Source organism: Arvicanthis niloticus, chromosome 7 (genome assembly GCF_011762505.2).
Source record: "Arvicanthis niloticus isolate mArvNil1 chromosome 7, mArvNil1.pat.X, whole genome shotgun sequence".
Lineage (NCBI taxonomy): Eukaryota > Metazoa > Chordata > Mammalia > Rodentia > Muridae > Arvicanthis > Arvicanthis niloticus.
This window is the reverse complement of record NC_047664.1, coordinates 76,921,609-76,942,306: the sequence shown is the minus strand read 5'-3', so window position 1 is coordinate 76,942,306 and position 20,698 is coordinate 76,921,609. Positions and strand designations below refer to the sequence as shown.

General features: G+C 39.3%; 1 protein-coding gene across 12 annotated transcripts in view; it reads left to right on the top strand.

The window, feature by feature from the left end:
- Clock (clock circadian regulator) overlaps nucleotides 1-20,698 on the top strand; it is an 86,309-nt gene extending 65,611 nt beyond the window's left edge. For 8 of the 12 annotated variants that reach the window (XM_076938666.1, XM_034508353.2, XM_076938667.1 and 5 more), the window contains 8 exons: nucleotides 1,523-1,664; nucleotides 2,634-2,734; nucleotides 3,149-3,238; nucleotides 6,411-6,563; nucleotides 7,477-7,683; nucleotides 8,287-8,483; nucleotides 12,537-12,867; nucleotides 16,029-20,698. In XM_076938666.1, coding sequence (XP_076794781.1) covers nucleotides 1,523-1,664; nucleotides 2,634-2,734; nucleotides 3,149-3,238; nucleotides 6,411-6,563; nucleotides 7,477-7,683; nucleotides 8,287-8,483; nucleotides 12,537-12,867; nucleotides 16,029-16,208 — 1,401 coding nt within the window. In that variant the 3' untranslated portion in view covers nucleotides 16,209-20,698. Of the gene's footprint in view, nucleotides 1-1,522; nucleotides 1,665-2,633; nucleotides 2,735-3,148; nucleotides 3,239-6,410; nucleotides 6,564-7,476; nucleotides 7,684-8,286; nucleotides 8,484-12,536; nucleotides 12,868-16,028 lie in introns of those variants that run through there. The other 4 variants (XM_034508355.2, XM_076938672.1, XM_076938670.1 and 1 more) reach the window with 4 other exon arrangements.

Below are 20,698 nucleotides of genomic sequence, written 5' to 3'. Positions count from 1 at the left end.
CACTGTGTAGCACTGAGGCCAGGATCCCAATATATAGGCTAGGCTGGCTTCAAACAGAGATCTTCCACCCAAGTGTCTGGCGTGGGTTGTTTGGTCCTAGCCATGCTAATTGAACATGAGATAGCATGACTGTTTTTGATTTGTATTTCCCTGGTTAGTATGTTTGAATAGTATATCTGTTGAGGGTTTTATATCCTCTTTGGAGAAGTATTTATTTTCCCTCTACCTTTTTTGTTTTCTTACTTAACTATTCATTCATTACTCTTTTGTATTGTATTGTATTGTATTGTATTGTATTGTATTGTATTGTATTGTATTGTATTTTTTTTGATAGGGTCACATATGGCCCAGGCTGACCTTGGACTGATTACATACCCAAGGATAATCTTGAACTCCTGATCATACTGCCTCTGCATCCCAAGAGGTTTTTGAAGTGCCACCATGTCCACCTTGTTCTCTTTTTGTTTTGGGTTTTGTTGTTTCTTGACAGGGAATCTTGCTGTGTTGCCCAGGCTGAGCTCAGGTGATGCTCTTAATAGTCTTTGCAAACGTTGTGTTTGAAGGTGCTGGCCAACGAGGTACAGTTGCTCATGCACATAATCGTAGCTTTTTGGAAACTGAGGTAGGAAGATTGTCACAGGATCATGGCTTGTAGTGTGAGACCTTGTCTCAGCAAGAACCACAAGTGCATCTCACCACATGTGAAGTGATCTGTTTCCATTTTTATAATTGAGTTATCATTGTAGAGAGTTGTGTATCCTAGATATTAAGTACTGATCAGATACTGTTGTATAAATACCTCCTCTCATTTTCGTGGGTTACTTTTATTCTGTTGGCATTGTCTTTTGATGCATAAATGTTTTTAACTTTGTGAATTCCAGTTTACTGGTAAATCTAATGTTATGAAACCATTTTCTTATGTTTTCTTTAAGAGTTTTATAGTTTTAGCTCATAATATTTGATCTACTTTGAGATAAATTTTTGAACTTAATACAAAAGTCTAACCTGAGTCTTGTTATGTTTTAAATAGTGAATAAAGACAAACTTTATCAGTATTAAAATAAGTTTTTCTTAATTAGTACACATGCTCTCTCTCTCTTACACACACACACACACACACACACACACACTTTTTAGCCTTATGCAAAAACTAAGAATGATTTAGTTTTTCTGTGTGTGTGCACACACGTGTGTGTCTGCATGTCTGTATACACGTCATTCCTCCCAGTCAGCCTCTGGTGAGGCATTCTGTCCTTTGGCTCTGCACACCAGTCTTAACTGTCCCTTGTATGTTGAGGAATCCCACCTGCCCTTGCCTCCCATCTTGCCACATAAGTGTTGGGGTTACAAAGGTGAACTACTGCACCCAGCTTAAGGTGGGCCCTGGGAATTCAAAATCAGGTCCGTATGCTTTAATGGTGAGTGCTTTTGTACACTAACGTCTCTCCAGCCCTGATAAAACTGTGTTGAGAACTCTGTATTGAGCACCAAGAAAACATTTATATTCCTCTTGTCTCCTTAGAGCCAAGATTCTGGGTCTGACAATCGTATAAACACAGTGAGTCTCAAGGAAGCACTGGAAAGGTTTGATCACAGCCCAACTCCTTCTGCCTCCTCCAGAAGCTCAAGAAAGTCATCTCACACGGCAGTGTCAGACCCTTCCTGTAAGTGCCTTAGCTGAAAACAAATGTGTTTCAGAGGGGTCTGTTCAATTATTTGTGTTGCTGACATCAGTACTTTTGTCAAGCGCATCTTCAAATGCTAATCTTTTCCAGTTTTGAAGTAAAGCTTCCATTGAGAAGCAAATTACTTATCTTGAGAAATGAGTTAAGGTGATGAAGTGGAGGTGGTGATATTCTGCTTAAATTATTCTTTAAAAAGAGAAAATTCTACCTTTCTTTGTAAAACTAGGTAAATAAGATTTATGAATGTTTTGCCTGTATGTGATCTGTGCACCCAGTGTCCCATGGAGGTTAAAAGGTTTTCAGACACCCTGGGACTAGAGTTACTGATGGTTGTCAGCCACCACATGGCTGATGGGAAGAGAATCCTAGTCCTCTGCAGTAGTAAGTGCTATTAACCACTGAGCCTTCACTCTAGTGGCTAGAGTCTAGCTCTAGCCTTTTCTTTAATTTATGAAGGCTTGATAATTGTCTGTAAATTAGTATCTACAGCCATATGATAAAACATGCCTCCTCAGTTATAGCTATAGTGAGTGTGTACAGGCTTCTCTGCTCACCGTTATTTTCTCAGTAATGCTGCAGCTGTGTTATCAAGCGTGCATCGTATTAGGTATTGGAAATAATCAGGAGTTTACTTGAATTACACTGAAGGATGCAAGATAAGCAAACACTGGGCTGTTGGTTAGTGTGCATGGATTTTTGTATCTATAGGGAGTTCTGAAGCCTGTCCCTTGAGGGTGTTGAAGATGATGAGAGAAACTGTTTTTACAGTTGTACTATCTCACATGTTTGCTGTGTCCTTTAAAAAGTAGTTAAAGTTATAGGCATGGATTTAATTTTTATCTAAAAACAGAAAGCTAACTCAGCTTTTCTATTTGTTTAGCGTGTTTTGAGATTAATCATTCAAACTGTTTGTAAGTATTAATTCTGTTCTCTGTTGACTGTTTTCAGCAACACCAACAAAGATCCCTACTGAGACTAGCACTCCTCCCAGACAGCATTTGCAAGTTCATGAGAAGATGGCACAGCGGAGGTCGTCCTTCAGCAGCCAGGTATGCTCTTCAGCTGATACCCTAGCCCTTCAGGAGCCACTGATGTGCTCACAGACGTCTGCACTGCCCTCTCTGGAAGGATCAAATCTTTTGCTGACATAGGATGCTCAAAATATTTTCCACATCTGAAATAAGATGCTAGACTTTTGTTTTTAATTGTGAAAAAGTGCTAAGTGAGAAGTGTTAGTAAGTTCCCATTGCCTTCAGTTCAGTCCATTCCCCTTTTCATGAATGTACACCCAAGGGCCTGGGCTGGGCACTGTGGGAAAGAAAAGAGAAGAGTAAAAAGGGTGGCACACGTTGTACCCAACCAAGTCTGAGATTGATTGTCACTGAGTGATAAGTAGATTGTATTGTATTGTAGTGGAAGATGAGTGAGTGTCACCTCATTGTCATCTTTTATTTTACTTCTAGTCCATAAACTCCCAGTCAGTTGGTCCATCATTAACACAGCCAGCGATGTCTCAAGCTGCAAATTTACCAATTCCACAAGGCATGTCACAGGTATTTTTGTTTGTTTTAGTTGAGCATTTACAAATGATAATTGCATTTACGCAAACATGGTTTTATACATATGTATATATAAATACATAGTTATAAAGGCAGTAAATCTTAATTGGAAGTATTTAGAATATGTAGTGACATTTTTGTTATTTATAATGACTGGGTGCCACTGGACCCTTACTAGATAGAATCACAGGTACATGTATCTTTAAAGATAAATGATGGTCTTATATCTTCTTGCTTATGGTGCTATAACATCTTATATATAAAACAACAACCTACAGGTTTAATAATCTTAAACATGAAATATACTAGTTCATTTTGTTCTTCCTTATGGATATTGGAAGACTTGAGTATATATTCTATTGATTGATTTATTTGCACACAGGCTATTTATTTAGTTCTGTGTATATATTGAGTTACACATATCAGATGCTGACAGTATTTATATATCTGTATTAACAAGCTACTTGATCTAGAGGGAATAACATAACTAAAATGCCATGTTAATTTATTCTACACACATGACTTGGATCCTTAACTGCAGCTTAAACAAATGGAAAAAGCCAAGTTTCGTGGTGCATGCCTATGTGTGGGAGGTGGTGGAAGCAGAAAAATCAGAAGTTCAGGGTCATCCTCAACTACATAGTAAATTCACAATCAGCCTGAACTACATGAGAACCTCAAAAAAAAAAAAAAAAAAATGAAGGAAATGTGTTTAGAAATGTGAGATAGCCCTAGTCCAGAGGAGGCGGGAATGCTGAAATTAGTAAGAGAAAAGGAATTCCCAAAGCATGCTTGTGTACCTCCATGTGATTTAGAGCTCACTCAACATTTCAGAAACATTAAGAACACTACGAAATAGTAGTAAATAGAGTGGAAAATCTTCTGACTATTTTATTTGGCACTAAATCCTGATTTTTAGCCACACTAACCTATTAAGAGCTCTGTAACAATATTATTAAATATTAAATTGAAATTTTCATCTTATTTTGAAGTATTGGCAGAATTTTTATGTAATATGCAGACATTTAATATTATTCTTTAATCTCATGTTGTCACTTAAGCATTGTTAACATCTTTATAGAGGTGTTTTCTTGAAATATATACTGTGTCAAAAAATACAAGTAAGCATTCGACCGGTCTTCTGTTTTCATTCAGTATGTACTTTGCTTTTTGTTCTTGTTATCTAGTCTGTGCTTGTTTCTATTTTTCTGGTTTGTACATATTAGAAATGCTTAAAATTGTGACAACATTTATGTATGGAAAAAAATAACTTTAGTTATAATAAAATATATATGTATGACATAAAAATAAATATAACATTTTAACTAGCATTTTAAAAAGGCATGAGAAAGTTGAAGTACTAAGTTTATAATGTTTCTCAAGCCTAATAGAATTTAATGCATGATATTGGTTGGACATTGCCATCTTCAAAAGTCAGTGTTTTATGCTTTAAAAAGTAATAATCAGAAGTCACCAGGTATGATGGTGCAATACCTGGGAGACAGAGGCAGGAGGATCACCAGAAGTGGGAAGCCAACCTAGTCTATGAAAGAGAGTTCCAATCCAGCCAAGGCTACATAGCAAAGCCATTTAAAAAAAATTTAGCACAAGTTTGAAAAGAGCTCATTTAGTCCCGCCTTTCTGAAGGCAGGCCATGGAAGGGTAGGGTGGGTACTCCCACTCACTGGTGCAGTTCACTGCAGAAAAGTGAAAGTAGACTTTTCCATAAAGTGAAATGTTCTGCTGTTACATACTACAGAATAATTAGGGGAGCAGTAAGTCATCAGTGTGTCTACATTGTAGCTCATTAACTGGCCAGAGAATCCAGAAGGCTGAAGCCTTGAATGGAGAGTAACTCATGTGTGCATTCACTCATGATTTCTTAGAATTGCTTAGCCTTTAAAAACTATAGTTTAAGCTGGTCTAAGGTAGTATTGGATAAAACGTTTTATAATTTTTTCAAAATAGCACAAGAATAAAATATTGGTTGTCAGTCACATGAAGATTAGTGCTTTTGATATGTGGAGAGGAGGGAGGAGACTAAGAACCGGAACTTGGAGTCTGGAACATTCTGGACAAACACTCTGTACATGAGCCCTCAAGCCCTTTCTGTTTACTTCCTTTATTTTGAGACAGGGCCTTAAAATGTTGCCTAGGCTTGAACACTCTGTATCCCAGGTAGGTCTTGAACTTGTGATCCTCCTGCCTAACTTTGGATAATTCTGCTGATGTACACACAGAGGGGACTCTAGAGATGACAGAATTTGCTATGGATTCATTCCAGGTGCAGGGTACATTCTCCTTTGGTAAAATGTAAAAGTGAAGTGAGCAATTAAACAATTCATTCTACTAAATTGTTAAGCTGCAATATAAGCTCAAGTTGTTGTTTTTCTTTCTTTTTTTTTTTTTCTTTTTTTTTTTTTTTTGGCAGGAGCTCACTCTATCCCTGGCTAGCCTAGAACTTTCTGACCTTGACATCACAGAGATTCACCTGCCTCTGCCTCCCCAGTGCTAAGAATAAAGGAATATGCAATCACACCTGGACACACTTAACACCGTCTAACTGTAGTTTGTTGTTGTGATCAGTATAGAGCAACTCAGAAATCAAGTGTACCAAAATTCAAGCAGGGGTAATATAAAAATATATTAACTAGTAACTTAAAGAAGAATCTCTTAAGAAATAAGAACTGACACTTCCAAGTTGTCTTCTGACCTACACACACACTCTATGGCATGTGCCCTTCCCAGGTAGTAAATTGTAACTTTAAAAAAAAAAAAAAAGAGTAAGGGGGAAAAATGTGAGAACAACCACTAATGTAAGTCAGAGGGAGAAGAGCCAGGGAAGAGCCTTTGACTCAGCCTCCTAAAGACCCCCTCCCCCACACCAGGAAGGGCTTGTATGGCTAGAGACTAGAGCAGTGCTGTAGAGAAGGGAAGCCGTCTAGGGCCACTGGCACTTGATGGAAGAGAGGCACCAAGGCCATTCCCAGGAGCATGAGCATCTACCTTCCTGTGCCGCCTCCCCCAGTGGTCTGCAGGCAGAGACTGGTTCTGAGGTCCAGCTCCAGTGTATATTCCTGTCACTGCCCCCTTCTTCCAGTGCACAGCTGCTGGCAACCAAGGGATTCTAAAATCTGTTGTACTCTCTTTCCATGTGCTGCTTCAGTTTCAGTTTTCAGCTCAGCTAGGAGCCATGCAGCATCTAAAAGACCAGCTAGAGCAGCGGACACGGATGATAGAGGCAAATATTCATCGGCAGCAAGAAGAACTAAGGAAAATTCAAGAACAGCTTCAAATGGTCCATGGTCAAGGGCTACAGGTAACTTATTCTGTCTGAGCACAGAGAATCTCTTTCATGTTTTGGGCTCCTAAAAATTGTTTTGTTTTGGTTTTTTTCAATGAAATGTCAGAGGCAAGAGGTCTATTCTTCCCAGTTCTGTAAATATTGGCTACCTGCTTAATACTATAGAGCCTCTAAAAATACTCATGCTAAGGACATTCTGTCAGCATCACTAGTTTTTAGACGAATGAACTCAAAATTTTAGTAAATCCAAGTCCATAGTATAAAATTGTATTTTATAGAACATTTAAGGTAGAAAGTTTATAATAGTTCTAATAAAATACCAATAGATATGATTCCTGTTACTTAGCTAAGACCAACAGTGTCACCTAGGGCACTAGGGCTTTGCTAAAGGGAACCTAAGTGAACACCACTTCTGTGCATGGTTACAAACTGAGTGGTTGAAGATACAACGCTGCCAGCAGCAGCCCTCTGAGGAGCAATGCATAATACAATTGATGTTGTGTGAGTTAAAAATATGAACATGTAGCTTCATATTTTATTGCTACTACTTTTTGCTGCTATTACTGTTCACATGAAATGTTCTAATAATGATTTATTACTTGACTGTTAAACTTAATTTTGCTGGTTTCTTTCAGTGTTCTTTTTTTTTTTTTTTTTAACTGTAAAGCATATTTAGGCTGGGAATGTAGCTCATTGGTAAAATGCTTGTAGCCCTAAGTTTGATACCCAGCACACATATCCCCAAATGTAATAATATGTGCCACAGAGTATATGTGCAGGTCAGAAAACAGCTTTTAGGAATCTGTTCCTTCACTATGGGATCCAGAAACCAAACTCAGGCTGTCAGACTTGTACAACAAACACTTGTACCTACTGAGCCTTCTTGTGCCAAAGAAATTTCATTAAAATGTAATCTTTATTTTCAAAGATGTTTTTGCAGCAATCAAACCCTGGATTGAATTTTGGTTCTGTTCAACTTTCCTCTGGAAATTCTAATATCCAGCAACTCACACCTATAAATATGCAAGGCCAAGTTGTTGCTGCTAACCAGCTTCAGAGTGGAATGAATGCTGGACATATCAGCACAGGCCAGCACATGATACAACAACAGACTTTACAAAGTACATCAACTCAGGTAATTGACTAAAATATCTAGTTAAAAAAGGCTGTATTGTGTCAGCTTTTAAATTTTAATAAAAATTAGAGCATAAAATACTAATTTTGTAGAAAATATTACTGTTAAATATTTTATATTTAATAATTCTGTGATTTGTTTAAGGACCCAGTTTAATAATTGTGCCAAGTCCTTATAACTTGCAGACTTTCCGTATGTAAAAAGTCTTTGACTTGCCAAAGCGGCTGAGCAGCAAACATACTGCATAGACAGACTATTGGGGAGCAGCAACAGTTTACTCATTCTGTAGATTTATGGCAACTCATAACTGTATATCTGTGACTATATTTGACAAACATGAGTGTGTGACCATCACTGACTTGCTTTTAATCAATATTTTATGCATATTTTTACTTTCCTGTGAAGAGCATGCTTCTTTTAAAGTCTTAGTTTACATTCCATCAAAGAATCCAGACTAAGTCATTTACTACAAGTCAGTCTAGATTTTTCTCAGAAAAATATATGTTGCTAGTCCTTTTCTGTTCTGTCAATATTATTAGATGGTGACTAGGAGAAGCATGGTCTCCTGTAACTGTTATATAATCTCTATACAATCCTTTCTAGCAGAGTGTAATGAGTGGACACAGTCAGCAAACGTCTCTTCCAAATCAGACGCCGAGCACTCTTACAGCCCCGCTGTACAATACGATGGTGATCTCTCAGCCCGCGGCTGGGAGCATGGTCCAGATTCCATCCAGTATGCCACAGAACAGTACCCAGAGTGCTACAGTCACTACGTTCACTCAGGACAGACAGATAAGGTAGTTGTCACACATCATTTGTTATTTTCAGATATGTAAATTGATTGATTAAAAGCCTAGGGTTGGAGAGATGGCTCAGCATTTAAGAGCACTGACTGCTCTTCCAGATGTTCTGAGTTCAGTTCCCAGCAACCACATGGTGGCTCACAACCATTGTAATGGAATCTGATGCCCTCTTATGGTGTGTCTGAAGACAGCTACAGTGTACTCATATACATAAAATAAATAAAACAAAAATTTTTAAAAAACCCTATATGGTCTGGAGGGATGCCTCGGCACTTAAGAGCACTTGAAGCTCTTCTAGAAAGATGAGTTCGGTTCCCAGCCCCAGCTCTGGGGGTGTGGGGGGTGTCTCATGACCTCTTCTGGTTTCCTCCATGCCTGCATGGATGTGGCAACACAATAAAAGAAAATCATAAAAATAAATAAATAGGCCGGGCGGTGGTGGCACTCACCTTTAATCCCAGCACTTGGGAGGCAGAGGCAGGCAGATTTCTGAGTTCGAGGCCAGCCTGTTCTACAGAGTGAGTTCCAGGATGGCCAGGGCTACACAGAGAAACCCTGTCTCGAAAAACAAAAAATAAATAAATAAATAAAATGGACATTTAGGGGCTGGTGATGTAACCCAGGAATAGAGAGCTTACCCAGCATGGGTAGAACCCTCAGGTCAATCCTTAGGATTATGCTTTTCTCCAAAGCCAACAATTTTATTTTTTTAACATAAAATTTTAGTTTGTTACTTATTATAAACAGCTTTTAAAATTTGAAATAAATGCCATATCTACTATTAGAGACTTAACAGAATAACATTAAATTTTATTCTTCATTCCAGTCTGGGCTGTCAGATAAAGACACATTGTAGTGCACTGTCACACAGAGCTTTCACAGGCTCTGTACAAGTGCGCCTTGGGCCTTTTAGTAAAGATGTTAAGAGAACAGCGATAGGATAGCTTATCTTTCTGCTCAAAATTTTAAATCTTTGTATTAGTATCTTCCTTTATTTCCCCATGTCTCAGATGACAAAATGTGTATTTTTAATAGTTTGGCCAACTACTACAACAGAGGAGGTGGCTATGAACTCATGGTTTCAAAGCTTAGATGCCTAAATAGATATTCCAAATAGATTAAAGAAAAAAAGGCATTTGGGTCTTGACTGAGAAGTCCAAATAGCTAAATTAAAACAAATTTTTTTGCATAATTACAGTTTATTGGGAAGCTGTTTTTAAACTATAGGTTCTCTGTGGTCTTAAATACATGATAGGAAATAGTTACATGTTTTTATTTCCTTCACAAGTATGCTGCTGCTTATAGATTTTGCAGTTGTATTGAGCAATGTGATTTTTTTTTAAAAATAACATAATGTTAAGACCAAGGAAGCCACAGGATTATATAGGCAGTGTGAAGAGAGGATCTGCTGTTCTTTGGAGCTCACCTTCCTCACCTTAAAAAAATCCAGGCTTAGCAGTCTTGTTCTTGGGAAAGTCTTGGGAATGCCCTCTGTGCGATGACGTTTATCTGTGTTTGGTTGTTTGTTTGTTTCTGGTGATTGGGCCCAGATGTACATTCCTAACCAGAAGATGACTTTAAAGCACAAGAAGAAAGACATTAAACTAGAATGTGAATTTTGGAGGGTGTATTTTAGCAACCATTTGTAAATACTTTTTTGGGGGGGGGGAGAAGACATATTTCAGCAGACATTTAAGGGCTCCTTTTTTTTTCCACAAGGAATGAAAGATTAATAAAAACTAAAAGGATAACTAGCTCATAAATATTTGGTGGACTTTATATGGAAGGAAATGCGTTTATGGGTTGAAGCAAGCAAATGAAAGTGTGGTCAGGAAAAGCTTTTGTGGAAGAGTTTGTTGTCTTGTGTTATTTAAAAAAAAAAAAAAAAAAAAAAAAAAAAAAAAGGTTTGAGGTTTCTGTGTGAAGAGTTCAGAGAGGCATTATAGCAGAGAAACAACCAAATGGCCATAGGAGGTGAATCATTGTAGAGAATGTATCGGTGCCAGAAGTAGCTAGAGTATTCTTGGTGCATTTATTGGTGGGGGTGGGCGGAGTGGTCAGCATTGCTGAGAAATAAACCCTTAGCTCATCTGTGACTAAATAGACTATAATTGTTGTTTCTTTGAACTTGATTTATGTAGAAATTTTGAATGGTTAATTTCTTTGGTTTGTTTACTTTTCTTTTGTACCCAAGCATTTGGTCCTGAAGTTTATATTCTACAGAATTGAAGTTTTAAGGTCTGACATGAGTTAGGTATACATCTTTTTGTTTGTTTGTTTGTTTTTTCGAGACAGGGTTTGTCTGTATAGCCTTGGCTGTCCTGGAACTCACTCTGTAGACCAGGCTGTCCTTGAACTCAGAAATCTGCCTGCCTCTGCCTCCCAAGTACTGGGATTAAAGGCGTGCGCCACCACAGCCCGGCAAGGTATACATTTTTAAAGGACGGGAATGTAACTCAGTGGTAGAGTGCAAATAGCCCAGGGTTCAATCCTTGGCACTGCAGAGATTCTTCCTTATGTAATATATATAACATTTTGCCTTGCCATCCTGTATGTGGATCTTTGGGTTGCTTCCCACTTTTGACTGCTGTGAGTAAATACAGATCTGGTCCTTGCTTTTATTTCACTTTGGCTCTGTGCTGTATTCAGAAATGCAATCTCTTCCTGTAATTCTTTGAGAAACTGTTACAGGATTGTCCGGTTAATTGTTTGTTTGTTTGTCTACTTGACACAAGCTAGAGTTAGCTGGGAGAGCCTCAGTTGAAGCACTGCCTCCTTCATACTGTGTGGAGGCAGGCCTGTAGGGCATTTCCTTGGTGAGTGGCGTGTGTGGAAGGAAGGGTCCTACCTACTGCGGACAGTGCAGTCCCCTACCAGCTGGGCCGGGGTTTATAAGAAAGCCCAGAAGAGCAAAGCAGTAACAGTATCTCTTCACAATTTCAGCTTCAGTTCCTCCCTCCATTTTCCCTGTGTGCCTTCCCTCGGTGCCCTTTGACTTGGGATATCTAAGCCAAATAAACCCGTTCCTCCTCATGCTTCTTTTTAGTCATGGCTTTTTATCGTAGCAGTAGAAAGCACATGAAGGCAACAGCTTTCCTAGTCTGTTAGGTTTTCTGTAACAACTGTCCTGATTGGTATGCAGTGGCTTTCTGTTGTTTTCATTTTCATGTCTCTAATGATTAGGTCTAGTGAAGACTGTTTATATGTGTCTGTTGGCTATTTGTATTTTTTGGAGTTAAGTTTTAACTGCTGTTCAGTTTTTAAATGTGTTGAATGTTGTTTGATTGTAAGAACTCTTGACATGCCTGTTTAAACTTGATGTCATTGTGCATTTGATCTGACCTTTTTTTTTTTTTTTTTCTTTTCTTTTTCTTTTTTCTTTTTTCTTTTTTTTTTTTTTTTTTTGGTTTTTCGAGACAGGGTTTCTCTGTGTAGCCCTGGCTGTCCTGGAACTCACTCTGTAGACCAGGCTGGCCTCGAACTCAGAAATCCGCCTGCCTCTGCCTCCCAAGTGCTGGGATTAAAGGCGTGCGCCACCATTGCCCCGCTGATCTTTTTCTTAATGCCACCACCTCCTTGTGGTTTTGGTGTTATGAGTGATATCATTGTCAAGTCCAGTATCATGGAACCTATGTACTGTTTTGCCTAAGAGTGTGATGTTTACATCTTGTGTTTAGATCTTTCACTCATTTTCAACTAGTGTTTATATGTGATATGAAAGGCCCTTCATCTTGAGTGTCAGTATTTTTAAAAGTTGTGTTTGGCTCTGTCTATTTTTGTTATAATATGTTCATTATACTATATATTTTTTTGTTTTACTGATATCCCCCCAAAAAAGTCTTTTAAAATTATTTTTGGTGCTGTGCAAACACTCTACCACTGCGATACATCCCTAGCCTCCAAGGACAGCCTCTGAAAACAGAAACTAATAGCATATGCTTCTATAACATAATGAACCATTTCACTGGGTATTATCTGAGATAAATACTCCACTGATAGGCTGAGTGATGCATTGTCCTTTTGACTTCATTTTGTTTTCTCTCACAGATTTTCTCAAGGTCAGCAACTTGTGACCAAATTAGTGACTGCTCCTGTAGCTTGTGGGGCCGTCATGGTACCAAGTACCATGCTTATGGGTCAGGTGGTGACTGCCTATCCTACCTTTGCCACACAACAGCAGCAGGCACAGACATTATCGGTAACACAGCAGCAGCAGCAGCAGCAGCAGCAGCAGCAGCAGCAGCAACAACAACAACAACAACAGCCACAGCAACAACAGCAGCAGCAGCAGCAGCAGAGCTCTCAGGAACAGCAGCTTCCTTCAGTTCAACAACCAGCGCAGGCTCAGCTGACCCAACCACCACAGCAGTTCTTACAGGTAACTCCCCGTGTAGAAGCTGCCTCGAGGTGATTGGCTGTTTTATAGTCAAATAAGATGTTAAATGAATAGGTTTGTAGAGGATCTGGGAAATTCTTTAAAGCTTATTGTGGGATTTCAGTATCTAAAAAAAGAACACAGTGTGATTGGATGTTTTATCTTCAGTCTTTTTTAGAGTCTTACCTAGCTAGAGCCATCCTACTCATATCAGGTCACCTATTGAGCCTATTTTCTCTCTTGAAGCCAGTATTTAATACAAAGAACTATTTTTTCCTTAGATACCATCAAACTGCACTTATTGGGAAGGGACATCAAGAAGGATCCCCTTCTGAGCCTAGGAGTTACCTTACTTATCAGATCAAATTTTATAAGACTGTGGTTCTGTTTTGTTGTGTTCCTACCTGGCCTTGAACTCACAGAGATTCTCCTGCCTCTGCCTGTTGAGTGCTGGGATTATAGGCATGCACCACTATGCCAGCTTATTAGAATTTTCTCGTTAGAAATTAATGTCAGAGGTGAAATTCCGTGTAGATGCGATATAGTTTATCATTAGAACTTGAGCTCTAAACTCAGGTTGTCCTTGATTGGGTCATTGCTTTACCATATACATGTGACCTTCGGCATAGCATTTAAACTCATCAAACCTCATTAATACATAACAATAGTTCATACTTCATGCCTTTTTTAAAAAAAACATGTAAATTGCTAAGTATACTGTAAGGTATGTAGATAGCTGGCATTGATGACTATGATATTGACAAGTTTAGTAAGACATTTGTATTCATGACAAAACCCACCCAGATATCATGTGGATAAATCATACAGAATGCCTATCCATAGGATCTAGAAGGAAGTCACCTGGATGGGACTCCTCAGCAAAGAACCAACAGAACTAGTTTTTAGGCTCCAGTGTTGGAGAATCTGGTTGGTTTTCTGCTGGAGTCCATCTAGGCTAAATGAAATACTGCCTAGTCATACCCATAGCCTTCATAGGGCTTAAGTCTGAAGTACTGCAATTAATAACGGGTTAGCTACTATTACAAATAATAAAACCAGTCGTAGACTATTCTTTAGGTGACTGTGTATGTATGTATGAATGAATGATATATGTGAATATATATCCTGTGAGAATTAAAAACAGAAACTTAAAATGTGGTATGCCTTAAGGTCTCAGTGTTCTAAATTTATCAATGAAGACAAGCCCTTAAAAAGAATGAACATTTGGGGCCATGGGGGCAGCTTAGCAAGTAAAGTGCTTCCTGCTGAGCCTGATGTCCTGAGGTCAATCTCCAGATCCCACATGGTGGAAGAAGTTGTTCTCTGATCTCCACATATGAACCCTGGCAGGTGCACACACAAACACAAGAAATAAATGTTTAAAAATATTTCCCTGCCCCCACCACAAAAATGCACCCCCAAAACAAAAGAACCATAAAGATACTAGACGGGCAGTGCTTCCCTAAACATATTTATGTAGGTAAGACATACATAATTTCGCTTTTCCAATGGACTGCTTTGAAACTGTACTTGTGTTGTAGTCAGGGAGTTAAATAGTATAAATCCCTTTGTCTTACTAAGTCTTGTTCTGGTGACAAATCAAGAAGAAAACTGTAAAGGTCCTTGACAGGTTTCCTTGTTTTCCATTTGAAGACTGTCCTTGAGTTTGTGTGCATAGGTTTCCTTCATACAAACTTGCAGATGTCAGTCACCCACTTTGGCTTCAGTTCAAACACAGAGCAAGTGTGTTGTCTCCAGAGCACTTTCCTTGGAGACTCCTCATTCCCTCAGCTACTCCCTTTTGTGTGTACAGTAACAAACAGCCAGAAGTTAAACATGGTGGGAGAGACAGCCATAAAACTGAGACTTTGAAGGTCAGACATGGGAAATGAAGCACACCAGTGGACTAGTGATGGGAGTGCTTTTGGTGCTTTGTTCTGTACCTCATACAGCCAAACAGGACTCCAGCCTCCAGCTGTGTCCTCCTTGTTATTTAGTGTTAGTAAAAGTGACTGCTATGCTGAGTTTGTACAAAGTGAAAAGGCCAAGGCTGAGAGACGTGGACAGCTTGACCAGTCACACATCTACAGATGGAACAACCCTGAGTTAACCCAAGTTTACTTAAGGCCTGTGCTTGCTGTCTGACTTTACATTGTGTGCAGGTGCAGATATGTGGAGGCCAATAGTCAACCTCAGGTGTTGTTCCTCAGTCTACTTTGTTTTTTGGAAACAGGGTCTGTAGTGAGAATTTTGGTTTCTTCAAAAAACAAACAAACAAAAACGGGAACATAAGAATACATTTTCCTTTTTATCTCAGGTCTGGGATCTGGGCTGCTTCAGAGTGTCCACAGCTGCTGACTATGATTTACCTCATCCTCTAGTCCTCTAGCAGGGGTGTGATTTGACCAGCTGCAGACAGGTTCTATGAGTGTGTGACATTTGAAATTCTGGGGACTTTTCAGCCGGTATATAAATGCTAGGGTCCCTAAAAGGTGGGTTAGTTGATTGCTGTTGGTTGAAGTTTGTTAAGAGATGGGTTGTTGGTTGGTTGCTGTTGGCTAAAGTTTGTTAAGTAGTTGTACACAAAGAAGTAGTTAGATATTCTGATGGTGAAGATCAAACTTGCCCTAAGGAACCCAACACCCCTAATCAGCACAAAGTGGTCTAATGAGAACATTGCCTTCCATTCCCTGACTTTATCCAGGGATCTTCCTTTCCTTTCTGTCATTTTCTCTCTAGTGTTAGGGGATTGAAAGGGTAGAAAAAGTGGAGAAGGGTGGAAGAAAGAAGAACCCAATAGCAAATGCCTTCTACAAGGGTCATGAGACCCGTAGTTCACTGATTAGCTTAGGTGGTCGGCCAGTGAGCCTCTGAGATCCCTCTGTCTCTATACTGGGATTACAAGCTGATGGAGCTGTGTTCTCAATCCGGACTTGATTCTTTACTCACAGGCAGACCTGTGTGCACTGTCTGTCTGACCAGGCCGTGTTCTTGTCCTAGCCAGACACAGCTGTGCTCCACTTTACTGCTTAGAATCTGGTAGGAAATAAGGTAAAACTGTGGTTAGTCTCAAGACCAGTTATACTTTGTACCCTGAAATTCCCATCAGTGTGAACTGACAAGTGTGAAGGTACAAGCCATGCTGAAGAGTTTTTCTGTTTTAGACGTCCAGGCTGCTCCATGGGAACCCTTCGACACAGCTCATCCTCTCTGCTGCCTTCCCACTACAACAGAGCACTTTCCCTCCTTCGCACCACCAGCAACACCAGCCTCAGCAGCAACAGCAGCTTCATCGGCACAGGACAGACAGCCTGACTGACCCTTCCAAGGCCCAGCCACAGTAGCACACACTTCCTGTCTGACACTGGAGGGGAAGGGGACGGCCAGGAAGAACGCAAGGATGACATGTGGTCAGAAGTTCAGCAGTTTCCTGAGGATAGTCATGAGTGTTCAGTTCCTCGATTAGTCGTTAGGGAAATGTTGCCCAGTGCTTCAGTTACGTCCATTAAATACCAGCCAATGGGAAATGGTTATAGGGGCACAGCCAATTCTGACAGTTTCTTTGCCCAGGTATTTTTTGATAGAAAGAGTATATTGCCAAATGCTAACAAGCTCAGCTATCAACCAGATCTTTACTGAATCAGAACAGCACTAACAATGTTGGTAGCTTTAGTGGGTCTGTGCCTGTGTCAGACAGTACAGAGGACACACCACTGCCAGGGGTTTGCTTAGAATGCCATGAAGATAGTCCAGTAGTTACTAGTCCCTACCCCAAACTCCTCTCCCTGCTCAGATGATGATGGAACTGTGATTACTTTGAGAATGTTGTGCAGGTTTGAATTCTCTGTAGAGATGCTGTAGAGATGTCTATGTGTCTGGATGGAGGAGAGAACGCAACTCTGTATGCAGCATGAAGCATTGTCTGTCCCTCACAGGTATGAGTACATTTCATGAGGTTTGACACCGTGTACAAACTAATAACAACCTCTTTTTTTCATTTTGTTTACAACACAGTAGTGTTCTAGTTACTTTTCCAGGGCACAAGTCTTTTTGTCCGTGCTTTGGCTGTGATGTCACAGTTTGTTCAGTGAGGTATAATGTGCTGCTGGGAATGGATTTTTTTTTTTTTTTTAAGGTTAAATTATTGCTACATTTCCACTTATTCAGAAATATCCCTTATTTCATTATTTTTCAATTATGTTTGAGAGAATTGCACTGCTTTATTATTTTAGATGGTTGATTGAGAGTTTGATCACATATTTTGATATATTTCATAGTTGGAATATTTATGTAAATGGTTTTCAACAAGCCTGAAAGTAATTTCAAGAATGTTTCAGTTATAAAAGTAAAGTTTGCACACAAAACATTTTAGGCACTTTTTTAACATTCTCAGAGGTGGGAATTTTAACTTTTAGGATTTGTTGGAATCTTTTTATTATCCTTAAAATTTTCAATGCTTCTTTTATTCAGAAACGATTCAGGGTTATTTGAGGGGGAAAAACCCATAGTGCCTTGATTTTAATTCAGGTGATAACTCACCATCTTGAATTCATTGTCTGGTTTCAGTAGCAGTTTTGAAACCTTAGTACATTTTTAGCAGCATGTGGGTCTCAGTGTCAATCTCAAGTTCCCATGAAGACTGCTGCGTCTCTTGGACTGCCCCAACAGCGTCACAGTTGGTAATGTGATTCCAAAATTGTTTCCTGCTTATATCTTCCTTTAAAGCTAAGTGATTCTCTTAAGAATGACCAGTAAAGGCTCAGAGACACGGGGACAGCTTGTCTTTAACCCTCGTTGCAGCCCAAGTAATGGCATTCACATGCTTCTTAAACATCCGTTCAGATTTCATTCGGCAGTGTCATTCTCTACAGGTGATAAACTCCAACAAAGCTACATACATTTTAAAAAACATTTTTTTTTTTTTTTAGATTTTATGGTACTAATAATGAATTTTTCAATTATAGACAAAAGGATCAGTAGAAAATAGAATATAAAGTATTACTGAGAAAAGGGAGGACAAGTGTGGCAAATTAGAATTGACCTTAAAAAGAAAGTGTGTAACTGTGAGGTTTTAAACACGTGTTTCCGCAGTGAAAATGACCTGAGGCAGAGTTGGTAGACAAGGGCTCAGGGGAACTTGGAGTCAGCTGTCTGTCTTTGTTTTCCTGTTACCTGGCTGCAATTAAGTTAGAAAGTTAGTGATGAAAAAGAAAACAACCAAAGAAAATTGGTACCTACCCTTCTGCAAAAGAAGTCTGGCTAGATACCAGTCAGTAACTCACATGTCAGAGTTCTTCTGGCTGACAGTCATAGGAATACCAGAAGTAGTTGTGAGAATACACACGCTTATGCAAGTTTGAACACACGGGATGAAACGGATTCAAGTAGAGCACCCACATTGCTTTTCTCCCTTCCAACTTGCCTTCTTATCTTATGCCATTCCATGTCCTGAGTTGTGCCTCATTTATCTTTTTGCATTACATAGTGAGATACAACACGCTAATTATGCAATTCCTGTTGTTCTTCACAGTTCATCTTTCTGCTTAAAAGTAGCAGATGATAAAGGAGCTCCTAGGTGCTCAGGCTGCTGTCCATGCGGAGGCTCACGCCAGGCAGCAGTTGTCAGCACCAGCTGCCTCTTAGCTCCCTAATTCTTGGTTTCTCTGATGGCAAACTCTTTGTCCCCCACAAGACTCCAGTATTCTGATAAAAGTTCATCTTTTGCTTGTTCATTTCTGTAGCCAAAGCTGACTGAAACCCCAAATCTAAATCATGAAAAGATACCAAATAGAAACACTTCTCAGCTTCTTAGAAACTTAACTTCTCTTACTCTATTTGGGGATTCGATTTTCTTTGAAAATTTTGATTCTGGGCAGCGCTTTTTAGTTAAGAAGTTGTGTAACGGTGAACAGTGTAAGGGTGAAGGCCAAACAGGTTCTTGTTGCACTGCAGGTACCTTGCTCTGGACTGCTTCTGTATGGGGTGACTTGATGTTGCTGAACACACAGGATTAGAACAGTAAGCACAGAGCTGCTCTTGAGGCTGCTGTCAAACCAGAGCCTCAATACTGATATGCGATACTTTTCTTCCTTAGAGTGGAGACTACGGGAGGAAAGCAACTGTGGTAGGGGCTTGCTCGCAAATGAGCATTAAGGCCCTTTTCCCCAAGCTCTATCCTAAGTCAGGGTAGCATTTAGAGGGCTGTGCTCTGCTGTCGCATAGACATGGCTTAGGAATGTACTACTAATAAAAGAATGCCAGTGCTCTGAGTGGTTTGTGATAGGAAACTCCATGCTAACTAGCAAGTGTTTGAATCCTGTGTGCTGTGCAGTTGGTGGTTGCCTTAAAGCAGTCTCTTGGAGGTTGGGAGCACTGAAGCAGTCCAGCTGTATATGAACAGCATGTTGAGGGAGATGAGCCTTGTTCAAGCCTTAGAAAGGACCCTTCGTCTACACAGGTAGATTCTTTTCACTTGGATATTACTGTGTTTAAAATGTTTCCACTATGTTGAGGCAATTTTTTAAAGTGGAACACAGATAGCATTTTTAGTATTTTTTTCTGTTTCTTTGGTGATTAAAAGTTTGTTGGTAAACATTTGTGTAAAAGTTGTTCAAGCCTATCATCTTTCCAGTACCTGTGGTCCTGTTCTTAGTACCAGAGTCCACAATGGGAAGTATAAACACTGGATATTAATATTGCTGAGGGTGCATAGCCAGGAGTGAGCTGACTGGAACTTCTCAGTGGTGAAGAAACAGCACAACGGCACTTGCCATTTTCATAGTGATTGCATAGAGACCTTCTAAGTTTGTCTGGATTGAGTGAACACTCTTCTAAGAGGAGCTTCTCAAGTAAATGCAAAGGAAAAGAGTTGACTATTTTTATAGCATATTTAATATATTTGTATATAACTATGAGTGTAGTAGGAACCCTCCACATGCCTCCCACTTTTCTAATTCCTTCCCCTTTTGCCATAGCCCTAGTACAGCCTCATCCGCATGGGTAATGTGCCTATTGTCAGCCTACCTACCAAAAGATAGTGCTGCTGCTTTCTGAGACAGGTGAGATCAGACTCTCATGCCTGGGGATCCTTTATGGGAGGAATAGCACACACTTAGAACATACCACAGTTTAAAAGCATCATTTTGAAAGGTAAATAAGCACTTTATTGCAATTATTCATTTAGATAAAGTTTGTATCTTAGGCATTAACCATTTTTAAAGGATCCCCTAATCATCACTTAGGTGAAATTATAAATGACACATTTCTGAGAAATGTTTAGATCCAGTGAACCGTAGCAGGTTTATGGGAGTGATTTCAAGGTAGCCAAATAAACTCTGACTTTTGTTTTGAATGTGGTGGAGTCAGGAGATTGTAGATGCGTAGTTTGATTTAAACACTATTGTAAACCTATCTTGCCTATTGTGTGGACACCAAAAGAGACCAATGAGCCTGTTTATTTTCAGAGGTCTAGGAATATGCATCTGTCTGAGTAGATAAACAGAACTAATCTATAAACGGTTGGTAGTAATACTTTAGGATACAGTAATTTCAAGAATTATTGAGTGTTTTAAATGTGCCCTGAAATGTTGGCATGTCATTTCAGTGTTCCCATTTGAGTTGCTCTTGTAATATTTTTGCACAAAAAGGACTGAGAAAAGACTGCTTTGGTTGAAGAAAACTATAATTTGGTCTTATTTTAAAGTCTCCTGTGGAAACACTGGAGGTAACTTTGTTGGCATAGTTACTAATTCAGGATATTTAAAACAGTGTTGAACAGCTCATCAGAAATTAAGCAAACTTATATATTTAAAAATTAAAATTCTTTTTTTCCACA